The sequence below is a fragment of the Camelus bactrianus genome, chromosome 10 (genome assembly GCF_048773025.1).
Source record: "Camelus bactrianus isolate YW-2024 breed Bactrian camel chromosome 10, ASM4877302v1, whole genome shotgun sequence".
NCBI classification, from domain to species: domain Eukaryota; kingdom Metazoa; phylum Chordata; class Mammalia; order Artiodactyla; family Camelidae; genus Camelus; species Camelus bactrianus.
This window is the reverse complement of record NC_133548.1, coordinates 47,053,061-47,077,878: the sequence shown is the minus strand read 5'-3', so window position 1 is coordinate 47,077,878 and position 24,818 is coordinate 47,053,061. Positions and strand designations below refer to the sequence as shown.

General features: G+C 57.1%; 2 protein-coding genes across 5 annotated transcripts; one reads left to right on the top strand and one right to left on the bottom strand.

Annotated features, from left to right (window-relative positions):
- The first annotated feature begins 2,105 nt into the window (after positions 1–2,105).
- Positions 2,106–9,679, top strand: PHOX2A (paired like homeobox 2A). The gene is made up of 3 exons (XM_074372564.1): positions 2,106–5,217; positions 7,417–7,604; positions 8,535–9,679. Exons 1-3 carry the CDS (start codon positions 5,001–5,003, stop codon positions 8,982–8,984), a joined length of 855 nt encoding a protein of 284 aa, XP_074228665.1. The 5' UTR covers positions 2,106–5,000; the 3' UTR covers positions 8,985–9,679.
- Positions 9,655–24,818, bottom strand: INPPL1 (inositol polyphosphate phosphatase like 1). 4 transcript variants are annotated; one of them, XM_074372548.1, is made up of 29 exons: positions 24,673–24,817; positions 23,438–23,854; positions 20,615–20,678; positions 20,372–20,522; positions 20,019–20,139; positions 19,647–19,787; positions 19,312–19,405; positions 19,115–19,204; positions 18,837–18,935; positions 18,574–18,724; positions 18,378–18,484; positions 17,950–18,052; positions 17,670–17,866; positions 17,231–17,348; positions 16,530–16,626; positions 16,105–16,243; positions 15,889–15,988; positions 15,704–15,792; positions 15,364–15,445; positions 15,150–15,239; positions 14,515–14,628; positions 14,288–14,376; positions 13,765–13,852; positions 13,523–13,678; positions 13,208–13,286; positions 12,973–13,113; positions 10,964–11,636; positions 10,577–10,710; positions 9,655–10,465 (listed from the first exon to the last, which is right to left on the bottom strand). In XM_074372548.1, exons 2-29 carry the CDS (start codon positions 23,632–23,634, stop codon positions 10,375–10,377), a joined length of 3,795 nt encoding a protein of 1,264 aa, XP_074228649.1. In that variant the 5' UTR covers positions 23,635–23,854; positions 24,673–24,817; the 3' UTR covers positions 9,655–10,374. The 4 variants fall into 4 exon arrangements, with proteins under 4 accessions (XP_074228649.1, XP_074228650.1, XP_074228651.1 ...); XM_074372549.1 differs by lacking the exons at positions 9,655–10,465; positions 10,577–10,710 and adding an exon at positions 11,763–11,884 and having other exon boundaries at positions 11,499–11,636; positions 24,673–24,818; XM_074372550.1 differs by lacking the exons at positions 9,655–10,465; positions 10,577–10,710 and having other exon boundaries at positions 11,500–11,636; positions 13,569–13,678; positions 24,673–24,818.

Here is a 24,818-nt window from a genome sequence, read left to right as displayed (position 1 = left end):
CACCAGATTGGGAGATCCTTAAAGGCAGTATTCCAGGATTAATTTATCCCCATGTGTCTAGTGCCCCATGAAGTTCCATCATAGATCAGACACTTGAAAAACGTTTAGAACTGGGTTAAGATCTTTTCTCATTCTTCAGGGACATCTGAGGGTTGAACATTTTGGACCTTGGAAAGGCCTAATGCTACGAGCTTTAAAAAAAACACACAAACAAAAATGGAAATCAGTGGAAGACTGTGTAGCCTAAGGTACTAGTGGAAAGAAGAAAATAGTTAACAAAAGTTGTCCCTACAACAGAGAGATGAACAAGAGACTACAGGTTCTGATAGGTTGGGAATATACAGTAACCTTCCCTGGATCAGGAATAGCAGGAGAGAATAGGGATTTAGAAGAAGGTTGCTGATGGAGTTGGTAGATAGATGAGGGTGAAATGAGTTATAGGGCCCTTAAGCAGGACCAGAAATTTGTTAACTTTTCACTGATAAGCTCCATCCTTTATTAGAAAGTAGACATGAATGTCAGATCAAAGTTGGCTTCCAATCATAGCTGAACAATGGTAACACTGAGAACACTGCTTCAGAGGGTGAGAAGGTGCATTTCAAAGGTAGGGACAGGCCACCGCTCCGTGCTGTCTCATAGGAGAGAAGGACTGACAGGAGTGCACTGGATTAATAACTCAGATGGTGCCCACACTATGAGCCCTGGAGATCCTTGCTTAGAGTTCTAAGGGGAGGCTAAGATCTATGACTGATCATAGAAATAGCCCAGTCTGCCATCCTCCAAGTGACCACAGGCAGAAAGAATTCTCCAGGGCATGGGTCCTTTCTCATCTGTTCTCATGGTACTTCCACTGTCCATGCTCACAGGGTTGGGATCAGAGCAGAAGAAAAAGACAGTCCCCACTGTACCCACTCCCCAGATTGCTTTTGGCCTGCTGCTCTCTCTGTGGAGGGATCCCCTCACCATGACACACTCCCACTGTTTTCACTTTTATCCTTCCTACAGGACCCCTCCCCTCCAGAGGCATCACTTTCTTCATCTGCAAAAGTTAAGGGGTCAGGCTGGCTAACTCTTCAAGGCTCTGATATCTTCTGAAATCTTGAGGGTAGAGGTGATGCTACAGTGCAAAGATAGGGGTCCATGATATCTTCTGAACTCTTGAGGGTAGAGGTGATGCTACAGTGCAAAGATACAGGTACCAGGTGGAACACACCAGATGAGCCTGGCCAGAATGTGGTCTGGGTCTATCAGTCACAGAGCTCAGTCACTTGGTAAGAGAGAACAGGTGGTGGTGGTGGTAGATAATTTATTTAATGTTTACTATGTGCCACACACTATTCAAACACCTAATAATTAAAATAAACCAGGTTCCTGGTGAGAAAGCTGAGGCCCAGAGAGGTTGAATAACTTACCCTAAGTCATCCAGCTTGGAAGTGGCAGCACCAGAGCTGGAACCCAGCAGTCAGGCTCCAGAATCTGTCATCAGTTGTAGAAGAAAAGGCAATTTGCTCAGCAAGGAGGCTTCACAGCAGGCTTACTGAGACAGTGTTTCATGCCAGAGCATTTTTAGTTCCCCAGGAGAGCATGCATTTTGGGCAGGAGGGTCTCCAACAGAATGAGCTCCCACATCAGATCTCAACCACTAGCCTCTCTGGTGTGAGGCCCTTGCAGAATCCAGCCCACTCTGCCTGTCTCCTTTAATGGTGAGTTCTCAGGAAGCCCTCTTACCTGTCCCGATATCACACCCAAATACACACACACACACTCACACACCATACGTGCAGCCTAGCCTCCAAATTACCCCCACCTCCACCATCTGAAACACCTAAACTCAACAGTGGACAGAATTCAAACGATTTTCTTGGGCTTCATCTCAGTTTTAGTGCCAGTCAGCAGAGGCAAATGGCTCCCTGCAGAGAGAGGAACCTCCAACTCCTGAGGACAGTCCTGAGTCAGGGGAAGGCCAGCTCCTGCCAAGCTGACCCTGCAACATGCATGTTACCATAAAACTTCCAATCACCAAACCATTTGTTTGATTACCTGTAAAGGTGTCAAGTATTCACAGATTATATTGGTCAGAACTCTTGGTGGCAACTGTCAGAAGCCCAACTTAAAGTAGGTAAGACCAAAAGAGGAATTTATTGGTTCAGTGACCAAAAGAGAAGAAATGACAGGGATAGATCATGGAAACAGAGACAAGTGGAGCCAGGCTGCATATCTCTGCTGGTCCCTGTGCATAAGCCTCTGTGGCTCCTTTGCTTCAGCTTTGTCCCTGTGGAAGAGATATGGCTGCCTAAAAACTCCTCAGATGAGGAAGGCCTTTCTTGCAGGCAGAAGGCTGGCCCAGAGGGAGGAAGTTTCCTGTTACTGAGGAGTGAGGGAATGAAGAAGGGAGGACGATCTCTTTTCAGAGAGTGGGGAGTGGGAGTCAGGGGATGATGCTTCCTTCCCTGGAAACAAGGGCAGGATTCCCCAGCACAAAGATTTCAGCTTAGCCTTCATTATTCATTCAACAAACAGGTATGGGAAGATCTATGATGTGCAGTGATGTGCTAGCCACTGTGGTAGGGCTGGGGAGAAAGTTTTCAATGAAAGGACATATTTCTGCCTTGAGACCTTGCACGTTATTGCAAATACTTCAACAAGGTGACACGAATAACCAAAAGGGGAGGAGGTACACCACAACCTAGTCTAGGGGTATCAGGGAAGGCTTCCAGGAAGCAGTGATGTCCAAGTTGAAACCTGGTGGATAAATGTCAACTAGGTTTGGGGTTGTTTTTAGGGGTGGTGGGTAGAGACTGGAATGAATGTTCCAGCCAGAGAGAACAGCTCTGGACTAAAAAAGCAATGGGTTCAGGGCTGCAAAGATAGTCATGGTGAAGGGGGAGGCAGGCTGGAGCACTGGCATGGAGGACATTGTGGGCCAAAGTGAGGGCTTGGATTTGATCGTGAGGGCAATGGAGAGCCATGGGAGGTCTAAGAAAGAGAGCAGTGGCACCATCTGATTTCCCAGTTCTGAGATCCCTTGGACTTCCTGTATAGGAAGTGTCAAGGCAGAGGGGTGTACCTCCCACACCGGTCGAGAGAATGTTTTAAATCAGTTTAGCTGTCAATTTAGAATTTAAAACTAATTAGAGAAAATACCTCAGAGAAACCCCCTGGTAAGGAGTAGTTACAGAAATGGGGGACAAGTGGTCCTTGTGTTAAGCAAAGAATGAGCGGCCAGGTTGGGCATGCTCCCCAGTATGCTGGTAAACTGGGGATGTGGGGGGGGGGATCCCTTCTCTCATCCCCCAAGGACTTTGGCTAGTAACAAGGTGGGGACCTACCAAGATTGGGTAAAGGAGCCTGGGGGCTGGGTAGGGAAGCTGTTCAATCCACCTCAGGTGTGCTGCAGAGGCAGAAGAGTTCTCTGTTCTATTCTCCTGGAAAGGATCCTATGTCCTGTCCTGTGGTCCCATGATGCAGAACTCATCAGTGGCCAGGCCCAGACTGATTCTAGGTGGTTTTCCTGAAGAACAAAAAGGCCTCTGGAGGAGAGGGGTGGAGGCTGAGAAAGAGTGAAGAGGTCACTTGGGTACTCCCTGGTCCTGACATTCTTCACACATGATCTGTACGGAGAGTGCTGAGAACCAGAGTGCCATCTCACACTTAGTGGCGGTGGGGAGAGAGACTGAGATGGGGGACCTGGGAGAGAGGACAGGCAGGCTGGTCTCTGAAGGTGCAGGGCAGGGTCGTATGACCTTCAGGACAAGTCAGGATAGAGGGACATCGGCTTAGGCGACCCTCCCCCTCCGCAGCTTCATGCAGCACCTCCGTTACAATCCTTCTGCCTGCTGGGCGCTCCAGCTCGTGGGTCTCAGCTCTCCAACGGCTCTTTCTCTCCACCCCTCAGCCTCTGTTCCTCCACTGTGTCTGTCCCTGGCCTTGTCTCTCTGAGACTGATCCTCCGCGTGTGTCTGTCTCACTATCACTGCCTTGTTTTGTCTCATCTCTCTTGATCTCATTGCAATTCTTTTTTCAGTCGTGTCTCATTCCTGTGAATTCTCTGTCTCCATGCCTGCCTCACACACTTTCTCTGTCTCCCTCTCTCTCTCTTATCTTTCCTTTGTCTATGCTATCTCCATCCCCGCCTTCCTCTTGTACATGTTTCACCTTTGTCACCATTTCTGTTCCTGTGTCCCTCTTGCCCCGGTCTCTAATCTATCTCTCTCATCCATGTCTCCATCTGTGTACCTGTATCTCTCTTGCCCCTTTCTCCATATTTCTCCATCACTTTTCTGTCCCTCTTCCTGTCTCCGTCTCTGTCTCCTCTCTTCATCCACGTCTTCATCCCAGGCTCCTTCTCTTCCTCGTCCTTGTCTTCATCCCCGCTACTAGGCCGCCTCCGTGGTCCCCGCCGGGATGGTACTTCGCTGGGGGCGGAGCAGAGGGGCTGGATCGGAATAACTCGGTTATCAGGACGAATTGAATTAACTTCTTCACAGGAGAGCCGCCAGGCCTGTCTTCCCTCCCTTATGCGGGGCCGCAGGTGGGGAGGCCAGGGAAAGGGGTCGGGACCCTCTGGACTGACAAGATGCGCGGAGATTGAAGGTCTGGTCCGGACTGGGGCAGGATGGGGACTCTAGAGGATGGGGCCCCGCGCAGCCCGCCCTGCACCTCGGGAGGCGTAAGAGACGGTGGCAACCATTTGGAGTCGGGGTCGGGGGCGGCTGGGGGCGGGGCCTGGGCGGCCCAGGCCCCGCCCCCGAAGAGCTCGCCCCGCCCCGCCCCCTCTGCGGGGTCCTGCGCGTTAAAAGGCGCGCGGGCCGGGCTAGGCTGCACTTGCGTTGCACCCGGGCGGAGTACGGCCGCGACGGGGCGGGCGGACTCGCTGGCGCTAACAGCCGGCTTCAGGTCCTTGGCTCCTGGCGCTCCAACCCCCATTTTGACCCCTACCCGGCCCAGGAACCCGACTCCCACCCGGCCCGACCCGGCCCCCGCCCCCGCCCCCCGGGCCGATGGACTACTCCTACCTCAATTCGTACGATTCGTGCGTGGCGGCCATGGAGGCGTCCGCCTACGGCGACTTCGGCGCCTGCAGCCAGCCCGGCGGCTTCCAATACAGCCCCCTGCGGCCCGCCTTCCCCGCGGCCGGGCCTCCCTGCCCCGCGCTCGGCTCCTCCAACTGCGCGCTTGGCGCTCTACGCGACCACCAGCCCGCGCCCTACTCGGCAGGTGAGCCCAGCCCCAGCCCAACCCTCCCTCCAAATCCTAAAGCACCCCCAGCCCTTGCCCTACTCGGCAAGTGATTGCGACTGTCCTCCACGGCCGCCACCATCCCTTCCCTAGCCAGACCCTCCATCTCCCCGCGGGACCCACAGCCCCTCCGTAAGACGGAATTCCCTAGGCAGAGTTGAGCTCCACCCTCTCTTCCTTCCCATTCCTCTTCCACTGTCATATCCCTATCCCGTGCTCTTTGGGTCAAGGAAATAGATCCCTAGTCCAGTCATAGGCTCCTCACCAGGCCCTCCCTTGCCCACCTGCAAAGACTGACCACTCAACCTCTCCATCCCCTGTTTCCTTGGAAGATGCTTCCAGCTCAGTCCAGTCAGACTCCCCATCCTTATCGCCCCCACTTCACGCCCGACCCCCAGGAGGATCCCTGCTGCAGTTGAGCTGCCCATCTGGGAACCTTCCTAGAGCCCCAGCACCATCAGGCCCCCACTGCCTGGTTTTGGACCCATCTTGCCTGTGCCCAAACCCTCTTGCACCACTGAAACCCATTACGTGGCCAGAAGAAAAGGGTACTCAGGTCATTAAGCCAGTTTCATCTCCTCATTCCCCCTGGAGACTCTCATAGATGGAGTACTGCAAAACCCAGAAGCAGCCCCATACGATGCCCAAACCCCTTGATCCAAGTCCCCATCTGAAACTTCAACCTCATGGAGACTTTTAGCCATCCCCATCTCTCCAATTAGAGTCTAGGCTGCCCTACCCAAACTCCTTATCTCCTTCCTTCCTGGGGAGACTCCCTTGGGCCCAAGTAGAAGATTGGGGTCTTGTGGGTGGGGAGAGATGGTGAGAGAGACCTTGATTTGCAGAAATGAGAACCAGAGAGATGGAGTCAGAATCTGGAATAGGGATGGGAAGGATGGGTACTCTGGGCATATGCAGATGAGGACTGTGGAGGTAGAAACAGGAAATGGGGAGATGGGCCCCAGAGAGATGGAGTTCTGAGATGGGAACAGATATGGAGAGATATGAGCAGAGATGGGAAGATGGGGGACCCTAGGAGAAATGGGATCCCAGGGTTGGGGAGATGGAGATAAAAACCAGGTGGTGGGAAGATGAATTATGGGAGATGGGGACCATGAAAGATTGAAAACAGAGATAAGAAAGATGGGGCTAGGAATGGGGGTATTAGAGACAAGGATTAGGGAAGATAGAGAACTAGTGAGATATGAAAAAGATGAAGGATATCAGGGATGCTTGGAGAATATGGAGACCTAAACAGGGGCTAGAAGCCCTCCCATGGGGAGATGGTGACAGAAACACTGTCTGTGGGGCAGTAGGGACTGTAGATGGGAGTCAGGGATGGGAAGACAGGGAAGGGGAAGAGTGCGACTGGCTTTGAAGGAGTTGGGACGGAGAGAGAGGTGACTGGCAGGGAGAAGGGCAAAGACACGATGTAGAAACCTGGGAGGGGAGAAATAAGACCCCTTCTCAATGGGCACAAAGAGACGAATGGTCCAGAGGGGGAAAGCTGCAGATAGATGCAGTTGGAGAGAGGTGAGGAAGGGGAGGGGGGGACACCTGGAGGAGGATGGGATGTGAGATGGGGCTGAGGAAATGAGGCCTGGGAAGGAGTCGGGTGCGGGGTAGAGCGGGCCAAATTTTTACACGGCAGACAGTCTGTGGCAGGGCTGAAAGCTGACCCAGGCAGGTGAGTCGTGAATCTCAGTTGCCTAGGTGAAGTCCAGGGCTGGTTACTGGGTAGAGCCAGGATGCTGATGAAACCTGACAGACAGACAGCGTTAGGATGGACAGAGCAGGACCTTAAGTCAAGCAGGCAGACTGACTGAGGGAGAGACACACCCAGGGGAGGGTCATAAGGGCGGATAGACTGGTCGGAGGTGGAGGGAACACATCGGAGGGCCAACGACAGGTCAGCTGTCTTGACGCGAGGATCACATTCTGGTTCCCTCGCTGCGGCCCTTGGGCTCCAGGACTTCCTGCTCGCTGTCTGCCTTCACCCCTGCCCACTTCAGCGATAGGGAAGACGTTCCATCCAGGACTGAGAGGTCCAAGCCGAGGGGCCAGGGCAGGGGCGGGGGGCGTTGAGCGATCCCTCAGGAGCAGAACGCAGCAGGCTAGGCTCGGTTCCTCATGCCCCCACCTTCGTTGATTCCCCCGCCCTTCCGCACGCACCCGTAGTGCCCTACAAGTTCTTCCCGGAGCCATCGGGCCTGCACGAGAAGCGCAAGCAGCGGCGCATCCGCACCACGTTCACCAGCGCGCAGCTGAAGGAGCTGGAGCGCGTCTTTGCCGAGACCCACTACCCCGACATTTACACGCGCGAAGAGCTGGCGCTCAAGATCGACCTCACTGAGGCTCGCGTGCAGGTGCGTGTTTGCGGGAATGTGTGCGCGCGGAGAAGGGGCGGGAAGTTAGTGCCCGACACCTAGAGGTCCGCAGGGCAGAGGGGCCTCACTCGGGTGACGGGGAGGTGCAGCCTGGAGGCAGAGGTAGAGCCAGGGGCCAGAGCGCAGTCCTGGGGTGGTTGGGCAGAAGAGGACATGTAGTCCGGGGAGGCTGTGGAAACAGGACTTGGCAGACCTGAGGCTCTCAAAAGAACTTAGCTGTTCAGCCTCATGATTTCCCCTCAGTCTCCTGCATAGGGCTGAGCACTCAGTGATGCTTGGGAAGCCCGGACGGAGACCGAGTGGGTAGAGGGGCCGCTCCAGGTGTCCTCAGGGCCAAACGAGGCCAATCAGTGCCTCCGGGTCCCCTCCCCAGCTCTGCAGTTGTGACACCTCTGAGCCTGGAAAGCCCGGGCTCAGGACAGGCGCAGGAGCTGGGCCAGGGTGGGCTTTTGTCTATCTTACGAATCTGAGTATAGATGTTCAGCTGGCGCGCCTTTAATGGAGACCTTGAACAAAAGGTTTCCCGAGTGCCCTAGCTGGCTCTTCACTGCCACGGGACACTCCAGAGGGTACTCCCAGAGCCTCTTGTAGGAGCGAACTGGGGAGAGAGAGCTTTGGGTGATAAGGACGGCAAAGGCGGAGTCCCCTCCGGGAGACTGAGAACACTAGGAGGCGGCAAGGTCCGCGGGTGAGCAGATCCCAAGGGGAAGGCCCTAAGGACCTAGAGAATGGGGCAAGTGGAGGAGAGGATGGAAGCGGAGAGACGAGGGCAACGAGCAGAGTGGTGGATGGCGAGGGGCCAAGGCTCCGAAGGCTGGTAATAATCCAGATCCCTTCAATCGTCCCTTCCGGATGGAGGTCTCACCCACGCCTTTTCGACCCGGGACTGACCGGCCGATGTGCCCGCAGGTCTGGTTCCAGAATCGCCGGGCCAAGTTCCGAAAACAGGAGCGCGCGGCCAGCGCCAAGGGTGCGGCGGGCGCGGCGGGCGCCAAAAAGGGTGAGGCGCGCTGCTCGTCCGAGGATGACGACTCCAAAGAGTCCACGTGCAGCCCCACGCCCGACAGCACCGCGTCGCTGCCGCCACCGCCCGCGCCCGGCCTGGCCAGCCCGCGCCTGAGCCCCAGCCCGCTGCCCGCCGCCCTGGGCTCTGGGCCCGGACCCGGGCCAGGGCCACAGCCGCTCAAGGGCCCGTTGTGGGCTGGCGTGGCGGGCGGTGGGGGCGGCGGGCCGGGCGCGGGCGCTGCGGAGCTGCTTAAGGCCTGGCAGCCGGCCGAACCCGGGCCCGGCCCCTTCTCAGGGGTTCTGTCCTCCTTTCACCGGAAACCTGGTCCCGCCCTGAAGACCAATCTCTTCTAGCCGCCGGCCTCTGGAGGCTCCGGGCCTGCGGCCAGAGACGCCCCTGCCCCTCCAGGACCTGAGAGACCCTCCCCATCCCGGCCGCCTGCCTGATGTCTCCCTCTGTCCAGTTTCCCCACCGAGTCTGACCCCTACATGTGCCCTCCCCACCTTTAGAGACCAAGGCAGGGTCACTCTCGTCCTCACCCATTCCCACACAGAAGAGCGGGCTACTTTTACTTTTCACTGGGACGCCCTCCAGCAGAGCCCGAGCACCTTCTAGCTTGGCTTTCTTTGGAACCGGGATCAAATAACACCTGTCCCTACCACAGTGGGCAAACGTGAGGAGCCTCAAGGAGAAACAGCCCGGCTTCCTCCCCAGCTCTGCAGCTGGTTGAGTCACTCCTCACCTTGGTGACCAGCCCACTTGGGCCCCACCCCTCGGGCCCACCGGCCCTGACACCGCCCCTGCAAAGGCTGGCCGTCACTGGGATAATGAGCGGCCTGAAGAGTCCCGCTGCCAACTTGAACCTCGTCCCCTCGCATCCCCAGCCAGTCTGGCACAAAGGGTAGGCCCGTTAGACGAGGGAGGGTCTGTCAGAGCAACGGGACAGATTTTCCCTCTTTCCTGATTTTTTGTTGTTCTTTGCTTTTGAAACACTTGTAATTTATTGAGGTGAGTTTTGCTCAATCCAAATAAAACTTAATTTATTGAAGACATCACGCCAGCAACCCTCTGAGTACCCAGGATGGGGATAGGCTGCCTGCAAGAGCTTGGTTCCACTTGCGACCAGCGAGGAACCCATGGCTGCCACACAGCCACAGCGCAGGGTGGTACAGACCAGGAGACAGAACTAAGCAAACTGGATCTATACTGCCGAGATCCTTCCCCCGACCCCAACCGGCCCCAATGTTAAAGTGCCTGCCCTCCCTAAACCCACACAGAAAAGCTTAAATAAATCCCAGCCCTGACCTTGGGCTTCCTTCATTTACGGATGGACACCCCCAGAATGGGGATTGGGAGAGGTCCTAGAAGAGCCCCTCTCACTGTGGTTCAGGCTGTGTGGAAGGCAGCAGGAACAGCGGTGAAAGTAGGGGCCCAGACGGACCCATATGGACCTCACGCCCCACCAGGGGCTGGAGAAGGTCCGAAAGGGAAGACAGCACCGGAATAACCAAGGTCCTCGGTAACCATGGCAACTGACCTCCGGAGCCCCGGCTGTAACAGGTGAGAGGCAGGATGTCCTAATTAGGGCACTCCAAATGATTGGGCAGTAGGGAACGCAGATCCCCAATAAATAGGCAGAGAGGTACTGCCCCGCCCCTCATAACTTTTCAACTCCGGAGCTCTGGCTGGGCTTTCAAGGTGGGGTTGGGGAGTGGAGTTCCCAGCTTCGCAGTGCCACCGCTATCACTTGCTAAGCTGCAGGGTGTCCAGAAGGAGGCGCTTGTGAGCCGGATCCTGCACACCAGCTTCCTCCAGATCTTCCTCGGTGATGTCGCTGTAGGGGTAAGAGAGGCTGGGAGAAGGGCGAGGCGGTCCAGAGGGCCCGTAGCTCCGCCCACAAGGCCAGCTCCAACCCCACCCCCTCCACCACCAGCCCCGCTCCCACCTGAGAAACTCCAGGTCGTCCCAGCCATTGTGCACCAGGCCCTCCTCATAGCGCTCCAAGCCGATGGCCCGCAGCCAGGCGCCCATGCCTGCCTCACCCAGCCCGCCGGCCCGCCCGCCCTGCGGGCACGGACCCTAAGGGAAGAGGGCATGTCAGGGGGAGAATTAAGGGTACCCACACACACAGAAGGACCTGCAGACAGCCACATTCTACCACATGCTCTGGAGTGGGGAGAGAGGCAAGGAGCTGGGCTGATTCATGTGATCCCCAACTCTCCTGTGCCCAGCTCACAGCAGAAGGGACACCACTGAGTACTGAATCGTGAAGTAAAAGGACACCACAGTTCATGGGTAAGCACACCCAGACAGCCACCCATGGTCCACACACCTCCTCTGCCAGGTCCTCCTGGATGCTCTCTCGGATGCGAGGTGGAGGGAAGCTGAGAGGCCGGCCATAGTCGGAGGGCAGTCCCCTGGGGGGCTGCAGCTCCAGGGAGCCGGGCAGGAGCACAGAGCGGCCAGGCCCAGTGGGAGCATAGTCCACCTCACTCAGTGTCTTGGCCATCTGTAGCACTGAGCAGGAGCGATCATCCCCACTGGCTACCTCCCCCAGGAAAGTGCTGGTGGGTGAGGGGCCTGGGGGCAGTGGGGGCCTTGGATGGGCCTTGGGAGGTGGTGGGCCACGGGTCTCGCCTCCACTGCGGCCCCGGACCACTGGCCCTGGCAAAGAATCCAGGCTGGGGGGCAGGAAGATGGCTGAATCCGGCAGTGGTGGGGGTGGAAAGTCTGGAGGGGGCAGTGTGCCCCCCGACTCCTCATCAGATGAGCTCCCCTCTCCCACACGGGATGGCCGGTGGCGCCCAAGCTGTGGAGCAGGCACTGTGATGGCCACTTTGTTCTTGGTAGCAGGTGGGACAGGGGCCCTGGCAGGCGAGGGTGGTTCCGGGGGCAGCAGCTGGTGTGGGACCCCTTCAAGGACGTAGTAGGCAGGGTTATTGAAGCTGTTCTTGGGTGGGGGGGCTGCCACCCCTTCCAGCTCTGGAGCCCCCTCTGGCTTCAACCTGGGTTTGGGAGCAGGATAACTAAATCAGGACCCAGAAACACCAAAGGGAAGGCAGTGTGTACAGTGGAGGGAGAATTGGACTGGGACAGGAGATAAGGGCCCTTGATCCTAGACCTGCATGTACCTTGAGCACATCCCTTTCCCTCTCTGGTCCTTGGTGTCCTCATCTCTCCAACTGGGGATGCAGAGGAGTTGGATGAATAACCCCTAAACTTCCTTGCCTCGCTCACTGAAAGACTTTGTAAACTGTGAAAGTTGAGAATAAATGGGTGAAAACAGGTACCAGAAGGCAGGGTAAAAAGAGCCTTTAATGAGAATGACCTGCCAAATTTGGAAAGCCCCTGGAGGCATCTGAGGCCAATCTACTGGGGAATCTTACTCATATATTCAAGTCAGTTTTACTCAAGCCTGGGGATAAAACTAAGGTGACTGATAACAGCTGAAGATGGTTGAAAACCAAACTGTACCTAGGGGTTTTTATTTGCGTTCAAGTGACAATTGGCTATAATTAAAAAGCAAGCCTCACTTTCCCAAAGTAGGATCCACAGAACAGTATAGTTGACCCTTGAACAACACAGGTTTGAACTGCACAAGTCCATTTACACTTGGATTTTTTCCAATAGTAAACACTATAAGTATTATAAGATCTATGAGCCACGTGGTTGAATCCACAGATGTGGAACCTCGGATAAGGAGGAACCAGGGATGTGGAGGGCTGACTATAAGATATACACCCCAAACCCCTGCCACGTTCAAGGGTCAACTGTAGTTCCCCAGGATATTAACAGTGATTATGTGGAAGTTTCCTGGCCCATTAAGTTTGGGAAGCTATATTCAACAGAGCTGAAAAAGGATTTCCTTCCTGTCCACATGCTCAGAGCTTTTGCTGGTATCACTGTGCACTGGGAATATCTAAGAAAAGAATCTAGCAAGGACCATTTCCCAAACTCATTTGACCACAAACCCGTTTCCAGAGGGGCATCTTGTAGGACACCGTTTCATGGGTCGCCCCCAGGGAAATCTGTGCTGAGGCACGGGCCTTCTCCAAACAGAAGGCCCAAGTTAAGTCTGCTTACGTGGAGGGAGCTGTTGCAGAAACAATTTCTAATCCTTTTTTTTAAGGCAGAATTGAGAGGAAAGGCTGAGTGTGTTCCCTTTGACTCAGAGAGCCACACCTACAGGGGGCCTGGCTGGCCAGAGTGGCCATGGGCATAGGGCCCTGGCACCTCTGGCCATATGGCAGCAGAGTGCCCAAGTGGCAGACGATCCCTAGGCTGGCCCTGAGAGCCATGCACGGCAATGGATAAATCAGAGGATGACAATTTCCTTCTCACCTGGGGGTCAAAGGCTCCTCCCGGGGAGCAGCTCGAGGTGGGGCTGGGGGCCTCCCAGTTGGTGGTGGTTTCTCTGGTTCTTCAAATAACTTGGACAGTGGGCAGGAGGCCTCTGCAGCAGCTGGCTTGCGGCTCCCTGACCTGTCAGGCATGCACAAGGGAGGAGAGATCAAGTAGGAGCTGACCAAAAGCCCCAGCACCCCTTCACGTGACACCCAACACAGCCCCAGCTCACCTGGGCTCCTGGCTGCTTCGGGACACAGAGGGGGCTTTGCTCTTTGCTCCTGTCTCATCCTTATCAATACTGATCCACTCTGGGGCAGGAAGGGAAAGGAGACTCAGAGGGGACCTGGGGTACTGCATCCCAGACACCCACTGGGCCTGCTAGCCCCCTCCCAGCTACTCCTCAGGGCAAACCCATTCTCAGCCCTGCCGCAGAACTTCCAAATATTCCCAGGATTCCAACATGCCCTCCCAGCACCCCCACACCCCCAGGCCTGCCCACACCACCCCATCTCATGCCCCACATCCCTCCCAATGGAGCCCCCACCGTAGAGTCGCTCACGGGTGCCCAGGCGCTCTGTGGGCACCCGCACCTTCATGGAGCCACGGATGTTGCCTGTCTCCTCGCCTCGGTGGGACAAGAAGGTCAGGAACTGCTGGGCTGTGCTGCCAATCATGGATTTGAGCGCCACCACGCACTCCCCTGGAGGGCAAATGACCAGCAGATTGTCAAGCCTTTCTAGGACCCTGCTCAGCTTTCTGTCCCCCTTGGCACTCCTCATCCCTCACCATAGGATTCGTAGCCATCCATGGACTTGACTGTGAGCAGAAGATGCTGGTCTTGCAGGTACTCAATGTCAGCCAGAATGGGCTTGAGCTGGGGAGCAGAGGCCCAGTGAGGAACAAGGCCCCACCCACCCCTCCTACTCTTGGTATCACTCACTCGACCCTCATGCTTGTCCACGCTCACTCGCACTCCCCTCTCAAGGAAAGATCAATTTTTAACATGGAAGACACAACACTGCACGTGCCTTCCTTGGCACCTAACAGTATTATAACTCTTTAATTTTCGGCATCCTCAATGGACTACACAGAAGCTGGCATTTAGCAAAGGCTCAAGAAATATTTATTGAACAAATAAAAGAACCAACTGCAACTTGGTCCCACACCCCTGAATAAAGCAAATGCCTTGGTCCTCACTCGTGCCCAGTTCCCCTATGCCCCCAACCCCATGCACAAGCCCGCTCTCCCAGGCAGTTTCCCCAGTGCTCTGCCACACCTCCCTCTCTGTGCCCTCACCCACAGGCCTCACCGTGGGCAGCTGGCGGGAGGACCACTGCACCTTGAGGAAGTTGATGTTGTCACTGCTCTGGGCATCATTCTCAAAGCTCTTCTTGTACTCTGGGTGGGGGTAGAGGACACCCAACTGAGTGCCACCTCCTGACTTCCCTTCCCCCTAACTAGGGGGCTGACCACTCTGGGCACCTCTGGCTTCCCATCCCCAGTGGCCCACACCCGGCCCTGGGCCCCAATTCTGACCCTCCAGGCAGGTGGAGTAGAACTCGATGAAGAATTTGGTGCGGCTGGCTGTCTTCACAATGGCCTCGATGCTCTCAAACTCGATGTAGGCCTGGTCTGAGGTTTTTGAAAGCCCTGAGGAGCAAAGGGAGGAAGGCAGACAGGAGGGCTGAGAGGCTGGCAGAAGGAACAGGACAGAGAGACTGAGCCCTGGGATGGGAAATCAGGAGCCCTGGCAGAATAGTAGGGAAGGCCAGGAGGGGGCATCCTGATCCCAAGCAACCAACAGGGAGACCTCAAACCCAAGGATGAGAGACCATCGAAGAGGGGCTGGGGACTAGAGTGCCTGCAGGGAAGCCCTCCAACAACCCACCACACCACCAGGCACATTCAGGTACACAAGGGGCCCCAGGCAGATACAGACACACATACACGTTGACACTCACACATACATACCCACGCACATGGGCATGTACCTCCCACAATGACCCAGGCACACGGACACCCTCACATCACATAGTCAGAAACATTCCTACACGTACAGGTACACACCCAAACACAGACACACTGAGATATATTCAAACCTATGCACATCCCCAGGCACTTGCACCCACCCGGGTGGATGCCACACCCATGAGCACATCCAGAACTGTCACCTTTCTTGGAGATGAACTGAGAGGTAACTCCAACTTCAAATGTCCCAAACACGGGGGAGTGGTCACTGGTGACAATGTCATCCGTGCAACCTGGAAAGAGGGATGGGAATGGGGGCTCAGGGGAAAGCTCTTTACTCTCTGCTCCCACTTCCAAGGTGGAGTTGGGACAGTAACTACCCAGGATCGCCCATAACCCTGTCCAGAAGGCTCTGACCATAGGAATTGCAGATGATGTGAGTCTCAGGGTAGGATTTCCAGAGAATCCGGTCACACCAGGAAGGCACGTTGGTCCGGACCTGGGGCAGGGGATGGCAGAGTGGTGAGGCCAACAGCTGGGGGCTGCTCAGATGAAGCCCATGCTGCCACCTCACTGGCCCCCAGTGCCCACCTCCCTCCTTGGATCCTCACTACACCCAGGATCACCCCCAAGGCCTCAGGGGGCCATAGAAGCTGGAGTGGTAATTGCAGAGGCTCAGACCCTTGAGCCCACATGCACTCTTGACTCACTGTAGCCCTGGGGGTCTCCCAAGGCTCAACCCATTCTCCTCACTCACCCCAGTTGGTTTCTGCTTGTGCCAGGCATACGTGTCTCGGGAACCCCGCTCGTAGCGGTAGGTAGGCGGGAAGGAGATCTCCTCCTCACCTAGGAAAGGCGGGGGATGAGGGTTCAGGGGCCTGAAGGGCCAGGGATACCACAAGGACCCTGGCCCTCAGGACCCCCTGCTGGGCCCACACTCACTGAATCGGAGAAAGACCTTGTGCTTTTCCCGCTCCAAATTGAGCTGGTCCACCCTGAGCAGGGGCTCAAACTCCTTTCTGCTGATGTAGTTCAGGATCTCCTGGGGTGAGGACACAAAGGCTGAAGACTTTCCCTCTTGAGCCAGAGCCAGAGGTGACAGCCCATCTGGCTCCCAGCCCAGCCTCCCTACCAGCCACCTGCTGGCCCTCTTTGCACCTGGATATCCATGTCTAGGCGGTAGTTGAGGTCCCCGAACCAGAAGAGGTGAGTGAAACGCAGAGAGATGTCAAAGGCACTGAGCTGCCGGTCGCCCAGCGAGAGCAGCCGCAGGATGTCCAGGTAGTTCTGGTTCCGCCTACAGGGGGAGGCCCCAAGGGCCAGGAGTCAGGGAGAGGTGTAAAGGTAAGAAGTCTCTGAGGTCAGAGATGGGTCAGGGATCAGGGTCCCTGGGGACAGAGGGAGGAGCTGGGGACAAGGTCAAGGTCAGGGAAAGACAGAGGGATCTTAAATTGAGGTAAGGAAGAAGAGGTCTCTGGGAACAGGGATGAAGGAGGGTCAAAGACTAGAATATGGAAGATGGAATAGGTCTCAGGTGAATATAGGATGAGGCTAAAGAGACAGTTGGGAAGGCACCCCCTCACCGGGCAGTCTTCTCATTTCCCGAGGTGAGGTGGCAATTCACAAAGCCAAACGAGGTTCCATTAAACATGAAGGAAACGCCCACAGCTCCCTTGTTTCCTGTCAGGGCAATAGAAGGCTTGAGTCACCCTCGGTGTGCTCCCCACTCTCCCCTCTGCCCCTCGAAGCAGCAGTGGGAAGATTGTCCTGACCCTCCCACATGCCATGAGGCAGGCAGGCCCCTGCACACACACCCCCACCTACCCTGGGGGTCCACATGGGGCACACACAGCCCAACTGGATGGCCTGAGTCTGTCTGCATGTGTGAGCAGAGGCCCTGGAGATCACAGGGGATCCCAAGAGTGAAGGTGGAAGGACCTACAGGTTCTGGGCAGAATCTGTCCTGGAAGAGCACTGGGCTGCAAACCAGGAGACCAGGGCACTATGCTGGGTGCTGGGCTCCACCTAATACTAGCTGTGTGACCTTGGACAGGTCACTTGGCCACTCTGGGCTTGAGTTTTATCATCCATGAAATGGAAGTAACTATCCTGGCCCTACCTTCCTAGTGGGGCTGGAAGAGATTTAGAATATGAATATGCTTTGCAAAGTTCAAAGAGTTTAGAGATGGGAAACCTGAGACTACCCAAAAGGGGGAGACCCTAGACCCAGGGCTGGAGAGGAAACAGGAAGCATGGACAGAGGGACCCCGCCCTCCCCACTCACCCAGGGTGTTGGCAATGCCAGTCTTCACGCTGGACGTACTGACGTGGCTGATGCGGTTCTCATGTTCTGGCTTGACCAGCACAGCCACCTTGATGTTCCACAGTGACTGCATGGCAATCTGGAGAGAGAGTGCAGGGTCACCCCTGCCCCAGGCCAGGCCACTGTCCGATTCCCTCCCACCCTGCCCACACTATAGACTGTTCTGGAAGTCACAGGATAGGAAGGAAGGCCTGCCACCTTTTTTCCTCCTGAGGGGCCAGAGGGAAAGAGGCCTTCCAACAGAATGAAGGACTCAGTTAGACCTCCTAAAGGACATGCCCAGGGACCAGAGGGACAGCCAGTCAAGCTGTGCTCCCCAGGGGCTCCTCTGAGGTCAGGCAGGATAGCTGGGGGCTGTGTGTGATAGAGGAGAGGGGCTGGACAAGAGGATGCCCCTCACCGGGCGGTAATCCAGATCTGTGAGCTCCTTGAGGCCCCCGCGGAGCAGGTCCAGCCACTCTCGGTCACCCACCGAGTTCTCCTGAGTCCCAAAAACATAGATGTCATGGGGTATGGTCACCGTGACCTCATCCAAGGTCTTCCCCAGACCCTTCGATGTGAACCAAGACGTCACATTTTTCGGAGGCGGCACACTTCCTGGAGGTGGAGGTGACGGGGGCAGTCAGGCCCCTGCATGGGGCCCTGCCTCTCTCCCGCCCCAGCCCCTGCCCGGGCCTGACCCATGTTCCAGGTGCCAATGAAGACAGAGATCATGTCGGGCTCGTCCTGCTTGGAGTGCTTATTCTTCATGAGCTGCAGCAGCTGGCAAAAGGCCTCCCGCTTCTGGGGGAACAATGGCCAGTCAGGGGCAGGTGGGTGGCCAGGAACCCCTTTCTACGAGGATACCCTGCTAGGTTGCAGGTCCCATGAAGGGAGGGATGTGCCTGTCTGGCTCACCACCCTACACCCACTCCTCAAGTCCACAACAGTAAACATTCATTGAACGAACATCTGAATCTACCCTCATGTCACTCTCAATACACATACTCTCTGCCCCGTCAGACCCGCCCCGACATGAGGGATGACACGCCTATATCATGTGTTCCCTCTCTTCCCATCCAGCAGGGACCCCTGCAGCCCCGGCGGCCTGGACCACCCCGCCGCTCACCCGGGCGCTGACAAAGATGAAGTCCTTGCGCTGCGTCCGGTCCTTCTCCTTTTCAAATACCACACCCAGCTTGTTCTGCACCCGCTGGGACTTAATGAGCTGGCGGACTAGAGGATGGAGGATGGGTCACACCAGCCTGTGCTCGGAGGCCTGGGGCCACCCTGAACCACCCCGCCCAGGTTAGGCCCTGGCTCACTGCGGTCATGCGTGAAGGTTGTCCAGTCCTCCTGCGAGTCCCTCTGTCTCCGCAGCAGCACCAGCCGCCCACCCTCCACATCCACACTCAGTGTGAACTTCTGTGACTTTCCGATCTTGGTCAGGTCACCCAAGGTCACATCCAGCTTCACCTGCAGGCCAGGAGGTAAGGAGACTGATAAAAATACCCGGAAGCAGGCAGCACCCTCTTCACCTCCAACTGCCCTTTGCCTCGCAAAGCACCCCCTCACCCCCGCCATGTACCTCAAAGGCCTGCACAGGGATGGCCTTGGCCTTACGTGTGGATGGCTGCAGTGGGGCTGGGGGTGCTGTGGAACTCATGTCCTGTAGGGCCTTCAGGGCCTGGAGAGGGCAAGGGCAGGGCAAGGTCAGGGACCATGCTGAGAGCTGGGTCAGGGAGGGGCATGGCTGATGTGGGGGTCAGTGCTGAACTGTAGATTCAGGGTTCAGATTAGTTAGGCCAATGCAAGTGGCCAGGGACGGGTGGTGAGTCAGGAGTCAGAGGTCAGGAGTCAGGGCACCTTCTTCTGGATGCCTGACAGGAAGTCCTTTAGCACTGACAGCTTCAGCACCAGGCTCTCTAGTTCCTGCTCCCCAGTCTGTGGTGGATTCTGCAGGGAGAAAGAATGAGGCTTATCTGTGAGGCCACCAAGCAGGAGGCCCCCCACCCAGCCCCAGAACATGAACCCACTCCCTAGAGGTCTCCCCACAATCCCACCTGCTGCTGCAAAAGGCGGGTCACCATGGGTGAGCTCTGCTGGTCAAACACCTTGGACAGGATCTCCAGGCCAGACAAGACCTTGTCTACCTCACTAGGGGAGATATCAGGTCAGAACTCCCGCCCCAACCCAAGTACAGGGAAGGGGGGTTGAGTGTGCAGTTTCAGTTGCCACCATGAGGATACAAGGGTTCAGGCAAGGGAAAGTCAGGAGGCAACAGCGGGTTCCCCGTTCAGGGCCAGAAGTCAAAGGTCAGGGTGTTTGTGTAGCAAGGGAGGGAAGAGGACAGGTCAGAGGTAAGGGCGCAGTGCATGGTGTTGGTTGTCCCAGATACCTGTGCAGCCTCCGGCATGAGGTGGCGAGGGTGCGAGTAAGGTGGGGCAAGTTGCTGGCTCCGCCCCGCACAGCCTCCAGGTCCAGCCCATAGCTACCCTTCAGGTACTCGTGCGAGACTGTGCTCAGCCCATTGGGAGCACTTCAGGGAGGGGTTAAGAAGTCAGTGGAGGCCCTGCTGACCCTATCCCAGCACCCCCACCCCATCCCTAGAGGAGATGTACAACAGACTAGGGTGTCTGCCTCCAGGGCTGAGATGGGATGGGGGTCCCTGGGAGTGGGCTGGGGGCTTAAAAGTCTCCCCACCTTTGGTGAGGACACAGTTTTCAGAGGAGAAAGGGACTTCCTGCACCAGAAGGCATTGGGGTCTCACCTCTCAGCAGCTGGAGTTGTGGGCGTCTCAGGGGCTGGCAGGGGGCTGCTGGGCCCCAGAGGGGCAGAAATGCTGGTAGAGCCAGAGCGTGGGGGCAGTGGGGGCTTCTCATCCTCCCCATCTGTGGACAGGGGCCAGTGGGCAGCTGTGTGAGCCTCCTACCCTCAGTGAAGTAGGGGGGGACACCATGGCTGTCAGAAACATCCATGGAAAGGGGGTAAAGGGCCCTGGCACCATGGTTAGTGGCAGGGGGCTTCAGGGGAGGCAGGTTGAGAAGATGGGGTGGGAAGAAGCAAGTAAAGTCTGGGGATGGGGGCAGGGAAGGCATTTGCATACTGCACCCCAGGCAGCACCTGAGGCATCTCGGTCATCTGGCAGGTCTGGCTCTCGCTCCCGCTCCACAGGCAGCAGCAGGGCGCAAACCAGGCCCTGGTTGGGCTGGGCGTACAGGCCGATGAGCTCCCCCAGGGTCTGGAAGCGGCGCACAGGCACACCCTGTGAGGTCTGCGGGCCAGCCAGAGTGGAAGAAGAGTCAGCCGGCAGGTCCCAAACCTTAGGCTGGAATTAAGGTCAGGAGTCAGGGTCCAAGCTCCTACCTGCACGGCCAGGAAATCTTCTCCATCAGGTAGAATTCGATATGTGTGCACATGCTTCTGATACCTGACAGTAAGGTGGAAAGTCAGAATCTGTCACCCCTAGGCTGGGGTCTAAGCCCTAAGGTACCCCTTCCTCCTGCCAAAGGCTTAGCCCCCTGGCCTCAGCTTGGTTTCCCTAGAACCATTTGCCCAGGCTATATAGGGTTAATGCTGGGGCCAGTCCACTCTAGCCTGCTAGTGCCAACAGAGCAGGAATGACCAACCTTTGCTCCCCCAACCCAGACCTGCATAGGCTCCACACCCACTGCAGGCCCTGGGAAGCAACAGGCAGCTCTTTTGTGGCCTCCACAGCTGTCTAAACAGCCCCTCTGGGCTGTGGTACCAGTCTGGGCCCCCTGCCAGAGTAAGAGTCCTCAGCAGCCTGGGTAAACCCTGTCTGCATACATGGTGATGTGCTAACACGTGTGTGCCTGCTGCCTGTGTTTACGTTGGTGTCTGACTCTGCTGGAGTTGGGTTTGTCTGGGGCAGTTTTGCTGGGGGGTGTAGAGATATCATCCTAGGGCTTCCCCCCCACCCCAGGCACCAGGAAATTGGGACAATCCAAGGGGGCCTCCTATGGGAGACCTGGGCCTCTGGGAGCCCCAAGCTGAGGGGCAAGAGGGGTGCTGACAGATGGCAGCAACAGCTGAGCAGGTGACAGCTGAGCCTGGCCTGGATGGTACAGGCTGCACTCAGTGTGGGTGGAGGATCCCTCTGCAGTCACACCTCAGGGCAGGCTTGCCCAAGGGCACCACCTGGGCCTGTGTGTGCTGGGCAGGAGATGGGTATTGGCACCAAAGAGGACCAAATGCTTATTTGAGGAGACTACACCTCAGCCACAGGGCCATCCTCTCCCCTCAGGTAAGCCCCCTTCAGGGACTCTCTCCAGGCCACTGACTGGGCATAGGCTGTGTGACTGGATGTCCTGATTTGTGGACTGTGGGTCTGTTTTTAACAGTAGTAGCATCCCATTAACTGAGCCCTGTCTCAGTGACAGGCTACGTACTCAGCATCCTACAGGCATGATCTCATTTAATCTTCACATTTTAAGGCAGATATTTTTATCCCTATTCTCCAGAAGAGGAAACTGAGGCTCAAAGAAGAAAAGCGATTTGCCTAAGGTCACAGAGCAAGTAAAAGGCAGAGCTGGGATTTAAGTCAGGACAGAAGCCAGGGCCTGTATCCCAGTCTGCTGGTTGAATTGCCTTCACCTGTTGGGCAGGGATATGTCCTCAATGTTTCCCTGTGCATTTGGTGTCATACACAGGTAAGCAAGTAAGTTTTGATCACCCACCCTCAGGCTCCTAAGATGCAGGAAGCAGCCAGAATCAGCTGGTAAAGCTGAAGCCTCCACACCCAGATAGACCCTCACCCCATCTATCCCCTCCCCTGGCAATGGAGCCAGGATTTTTCCCTCCTGAGACAATAATGTTGCTCATCCAGACACAGGCCCAGCTGTCCCCCTCCCACTCAACAGCTGACCCAACACCTGCCTCCCTCCCCTCCCTAATTAGGGGGTACGCCTCAGAGGGGGCTGAGACGCAGGACTCTAGGATATCCATCTGCCCAGGCTGTCCCTCGTCAGACTTGGGACAGAAGCTGAGACTTAGGGGACCCCTTCCTCTTCAGGTCCACTGCCTAGGCCAGGGTTTCTCAACCTGAGCACCACTGACATTTTGGACCACATAATTCTTCATTCTCAGGACTGTCCTGTGCATTGTAGGATGTTTAGCAGCATCCCTGGCTTCTACCCACTAGAAGCCAAGAGCACAATCCCAGATGTAACAACGAAAAATGTCTCCAGACACTGCCAAATGTCCCCTGAGTGGTAAAATCAATCCCAACTGGGAACCACTGGCCTAGGATGGTGTATTCCCAAAGATGTGAGGAGAATAGAGGGAACAGACATAGGAATAGGGGTTCCAGAGGCCTTCCAGGGCTAAGGAGGAACATAACTGTATCTAAAGAAAGTAGACCCACACCTCCCCACTCACTACCTCCCACTCCAGAGGCGTACAGGAGCCCACCTAGTATCAGATCTCAGGGCTAGGGGGGTAGCTCAGGGAGAAGACTCCAAAACTGAAAGTGCACACTCACCCAATACCACTGCCACATCCGGCTGATGGGTACAAGCACAAGACCAGGCCCACTCAGAGAGCTGCCAAGTCCCACCCCGTGCTCAGCACCCATAGCTCAGGACTAGGGCAGTGGGATCGCAGAGCCCGGGCACACGCTCACTCACTCACTGATTCATGAAATGACATGGCCCCATTGAGTCTCACCCGCCTTCTTCTCAACACCACCCTGCCCCAGCCATACACAGACAGGCAGACCCCAACCTCAGTCCTGGGGGCACAGAAAGGCCCCCCAAGGAAGCCGCTGAGCACCCCCACACACCCCACCAGTTCCTCTGGCCCCAACTCCTACTCAGACACCCAATCCGTGTATGAACAGAAGTGCACATAATCGTGGAATGCACATCCTCACCCCTGCCGGGAGGGTGCCTCAGGGGGCCTGCCAGAGACTCCCTGCATTTTCCCCAATTACAGCCACCCTGGGCAGCAGGACCCCACACATTCTGCCCACAATGCTCCAGAAAGTGGCCCCAGACACGAAGCAGGAAGGAAGAAGCCCTTTGCTCCCAGCATCCTTCCTCAAGCCCAGCAGAAAGCCAAAGCCCCCACTCTGGGGGGCGCTGGCGTCCCACTGTCCTAGGCCCTCCCCACACACTCAAGGAAGCCCGGGCCCTGCCCCCGCCCACCGGGATTCCCAGCCCCACTCACAGGACGCAGAGCGCGAAGGCTCCCGCCACGCTCTCGCTATCTCGGACCAGGAAGCTGCCATCGCGGCCTGCCCGGGCCAGCAGCTCCTCGGCGGCTGCGCGGCTCAAGTCGCGGTGGTACCAGGCGGGGGCTGGGCTGCCCAGAGCAGCCCCCGGCCCGGCACCCCCCGGGCCCGGCGCTCCGCACGCCGAGGCCATGGCTCGCGCGGGCTCAGAGCCGCCCGCGCCCACCGCCGTGCGCCATCCGCCCCGGGACGCTTGGGGCTGAGGCTGGGGCCGGCCCCGGGTCCCGAGGTCGGGTCCCGGACCTGAGGATCCGCGGGAGGGACCGAGCCGGGGATCGGGACTCCGCGCTCCGCCGCGCTTGCTGCCTGGTTTGCCGCGCAGCCGCCGCCGCCGCCAGCAGCGCCGGCCTCAACTTGAAGAGAAAGAAAAGTTTGTTCAGAGGCGACGGGGGAGGGGCAGGAGCGGAGCGCAGTGCCGGGCGGCCGGCCCCCACCCCCACCACTCGGCCCACAGCCCGTCCCGCCCCTGCCCCCACCCTCTTCCCCGCGGGGAAGTTATCCTCAGCATTCCCGCAGGACCTGAGACACCCCCGCCCCAAACCCCAGGGGTAGCCAGCCTCCCAAACCCCACAATGATCCTGCTCCGCCATCACCACCCGGAGATCCAGCCCCTAAACTCCCCCTTCGAAGCCAAAGTTCCCCCCATCCTGAGCCCCGACACTTCGGGATCCCGAATCCCTTCCCCTAATACTGGCAATATGTCCCTCAAACTCCCACAAACGTCTGGTTCCACCCAAAGTCCTGTCCATTCGGCTCCCCAACAGACTCGTAATATCAAGTTACCAAAATCCGCGAAAGATACCATGACCCTCCTTCTGTCTCTCCCCATCACCCTCAATTCCCTTAAAATCCAGCCTCCTCTTAGACCTGAACCCCCAAACTCCACTGGGTCCAAGTCCCGCGAGGGAATCCCCTGCAAGCCCCTAGACGAGGTCCAGTGTCCTCGAATCCCCATGCACCGTCCCTGGCAGCCCCTCTCAGCCGGAGCAGAGCCCTTCCCCCTTCTCGGCCAAGTTCCCTGGCACCATCCCCCATACACGAAGGCCCCGGCGTTGAGGGGTTCAGCAGTCCGAGACCAGGCCTCCCCTTGCTCATCTAGAAGAAAGTTTCCTCAATCCCCTGCGCTCCCGACCTCTCCTCAGAACCGCGGCTACCGCGCGCAGACCCCCACCTCCCGGGCTGCTCCGATGTCCCCTTCCCCCTGGAAGCGGCCCTGGGCTCCTCAGCGGCCACTTAAGATGGCCATCCTCCGCTGCCGCACCCCCCTCGCCTTCCGCCCCGCCCGCCGCTCCGCCCCCGCGGCTCTCTGCAGAGCCG

Bases quoted from the DNA above. Each gene is read 5' to 3' on its own strand.
- PHOX2A (XM_074372564.1), top strand. From the start codon at position 5,001: ATGGACTACTCCTACCTCAATTCGTACGATTCGTGCGTGGCGGCCATG. The intron at 5,218-7,416 runs GTGAGCCCAGCC...ACGCACCCGTAG, and splicing joins GCCCGCGCCCTACTCGGCAG to TGCCCTACAAGTTCTTCCCG. The intron at 7,605-8,534 runs GTGCGTGTTTGC...ATGTGCCCGCAG, and splicing joins TCACTGAGGCTCGCGTGCAG to GTCTGGTTCCAGAATCGCCG.
- INPPL1 (XM_074372548.1), bottom strand. From the start codon at position 23,634: ATGGCCTCGGCGTGCGGAGCGCCGGGCCCGGGGGGTGCCGGGCCGGGG. The intron at 18,485-18,573 runs GTGAGCCAGGGC...TCCATCCTCTAG, and splicing joins AACCTTCACGCATGACCGCA to TCCGCCAGCTCATTAAGTCC. The intron at 16,244-16,529 runs GTGAGGGGGTGC...CTCCCCCTGTAG, and splicing joins GGAAATGAGAAGACTGCCCG to GCGGAACCAGAACTACCTGG.